Source organism: Myzus persicae, unplaced genomic scaffold, assembly GCF_001856785.1.
Source record: "Myzus persicae strain clone G006 unplaced genomic scaffold, MPER_G0061.0, whole genome shotgun sequence".
Taxonomy (NCBI): Eukaryota; Metazoa; Arthropoda; class Insecta; order Hemiptera; family Aphididae; genus Myzus; species Myzus persicae.
This window is the reverse complement of record NW_019104477.1, coordinates 615,526-617,444: the sequence shown is the minus strand read 5'-3', so window position 1 is coordinate 617,444 and position 1,919 is coordinate 615,526. Positions and strand designations below refer to the sequence as shown.

Genomic DNA, 1,919 nt, shown 5'->3' with positions numbered 1-1,919 from the left:
TACTCTTATATAAATAACCTTATAAACGAGTATAATTAAATTAGTATATAATATCATTGATTAGGTATAATAATATTATGCAGATTATTTGTATAGATACTTCACAATTTACATTGCCCAATATACCTCGGACATTGTATACAATGCCCGGTCACTGCATACAATGCCCGGACATTGTATACATTGTCCGAATTTTCCACTTTGCCCGTAACATATATACCTTTATTTGTAATCCCCATGACTCCATTCATAATAATTGTAGTAAGTTTACTATAATAACGAAAAATATTATGTAATATTGTTTTAACAAAAATGTTTGTGAAACTTACAGATGACATTGCTAGAAGATTTTGAGGAGGTAACGGATTTAGAATGTATCGAAAGTTTATCTAACGAAGAATATCTAATGAAACACGTCACTCCTACTTTGACAAAATTGATAGTTCAAGTTGCAAAAGTGAGACCAAAGAATCCTGTTGATTTTTTGGTTAACTAAACTATTCAATTATCTATTTAATATTTTGAAATTGTATTATTACAATTTAATAATGTGTTTAATTATTTCACTTGTTAGGCATACGTGGCACTTAAAGAGAACCCGGAAGGTTTACACAACTTTCCAGGCTACTCAAAAGGAAGTGTGAAAGTACAAAAAATATTGGAAAAGTTATTCTCCTTACATAATTATAATGACAATGATATAATAAAATCAAAATCATTAATGGACGTTTTGATAGCGCATTTTACGGATGACGAAGATCCTCAAGACAGTGAAGAAGAATTATTTAAATATAAGCAAGAATTATTATAATTTATCCATAAAATGTTATACTTATTTCACATTAGTAAAATATTTAGTGCATATAAATATTATTAATAATTATTTTTTGATTCTCTATACATGACGTAAATTTGCTATGTGTATACTAGGTATATTAGTTTTTTTTTTTCGGGTTTTAAAAATAATAAAGGTACCTTTACTAAAAATTGTATTATAAAAAAAAATTATATTTTTTATCAACGTCTGAAAAAAAAGATATTAATAGCTAGCAATGTACTTAAATTTTAAGACCAGATTGGAAGGCCTAAATAAAATGTCTTCTTCTTTAAAATTTGAATAACATAAACATCACTTAAAATATGATTTTATATCCATATACTATTGACAATTGAAGTAAATGGCGATCTATTTGTTGATACAATAAAATGTTAAAATTGTATAAATTTTTTTCACTTAGGTCTGGGTGACACCTGTAACCTGTTAGTGGTCATTTCAACACAAATTTAACATATTTTTTAATTTTACAGTTGAAATATAGGTAGTTTAAGGCTACAATAAATTACATAAGCAAATTTCAAAAAATTAGATCTAACTAGTATAGGGATGTAAAATAGATTTTGAAGTGACGATTTTGTTACTTTTATTATGTAGAAGGGTTGTATTTTGACCTTTAAAATTGGGCTTAGGCTTTCATGTTGGGTTAGTGTTTTTTGTGTAATTACATATAACATTACGTTCTATGATAAGCTTATAAGTAGGGCTAGGATTTTGTAGCATTTGCATTTTCTTTCATAGTACTCCAGGACATAGCTAATCAAAAATAAAATTCGATTCATTCATCACAGAGTTCAAATATGCAATTTTGTTTTTGCTTTTTTTGCTTTTTCTTGTGATATTCGTAAATAAATGCTTTATTGGTACTTTTTTGTCAGTTTATTAGCTTTTTAATTGGTTTTTGTTAATTATACGCATATTTAACATTTACGTACATATTTATCTAAATTATTATTTTTTCATTTATTTTAATTATATATATTTTGTGAATTCGTAGTGAAATATTATCGCCTTATCGGAAAATATTTCTGAAAATAGATTCTTAGATTTTGTGATTACTGTTTACCGAGTGGGGAGTAGTGGT

The 1,919-nt window shown here is 26.3% G+C and overlaps 1 protein-coding gene across 1 annotated transcript in view; it reads left to right on the top strand.

The window, feature by feature from the left end:
* Positions 1–1,004, top strand: part of LOC111042439 (adenylate kinase 7-like) — a 4,849-nt gene extending 3,845 nt beyond the window's left edge. Inside the window, exons 6-7 of the mRNA XM_022327059.1 lie at positions 332–487; positions 575–1,004. Of these exons, the coding sequence (XP_022182751.1) occupies positions 332–487; positions 575–811 (393 nt within the window). The 3' untranslated portion in view covers positions 812–1,004. The remainder of the gene's footprint in view (positions 1–331; positions 488–574) is intronic.
* Positions 1,005–1,919: the final 915 nt, after the last annotated feature.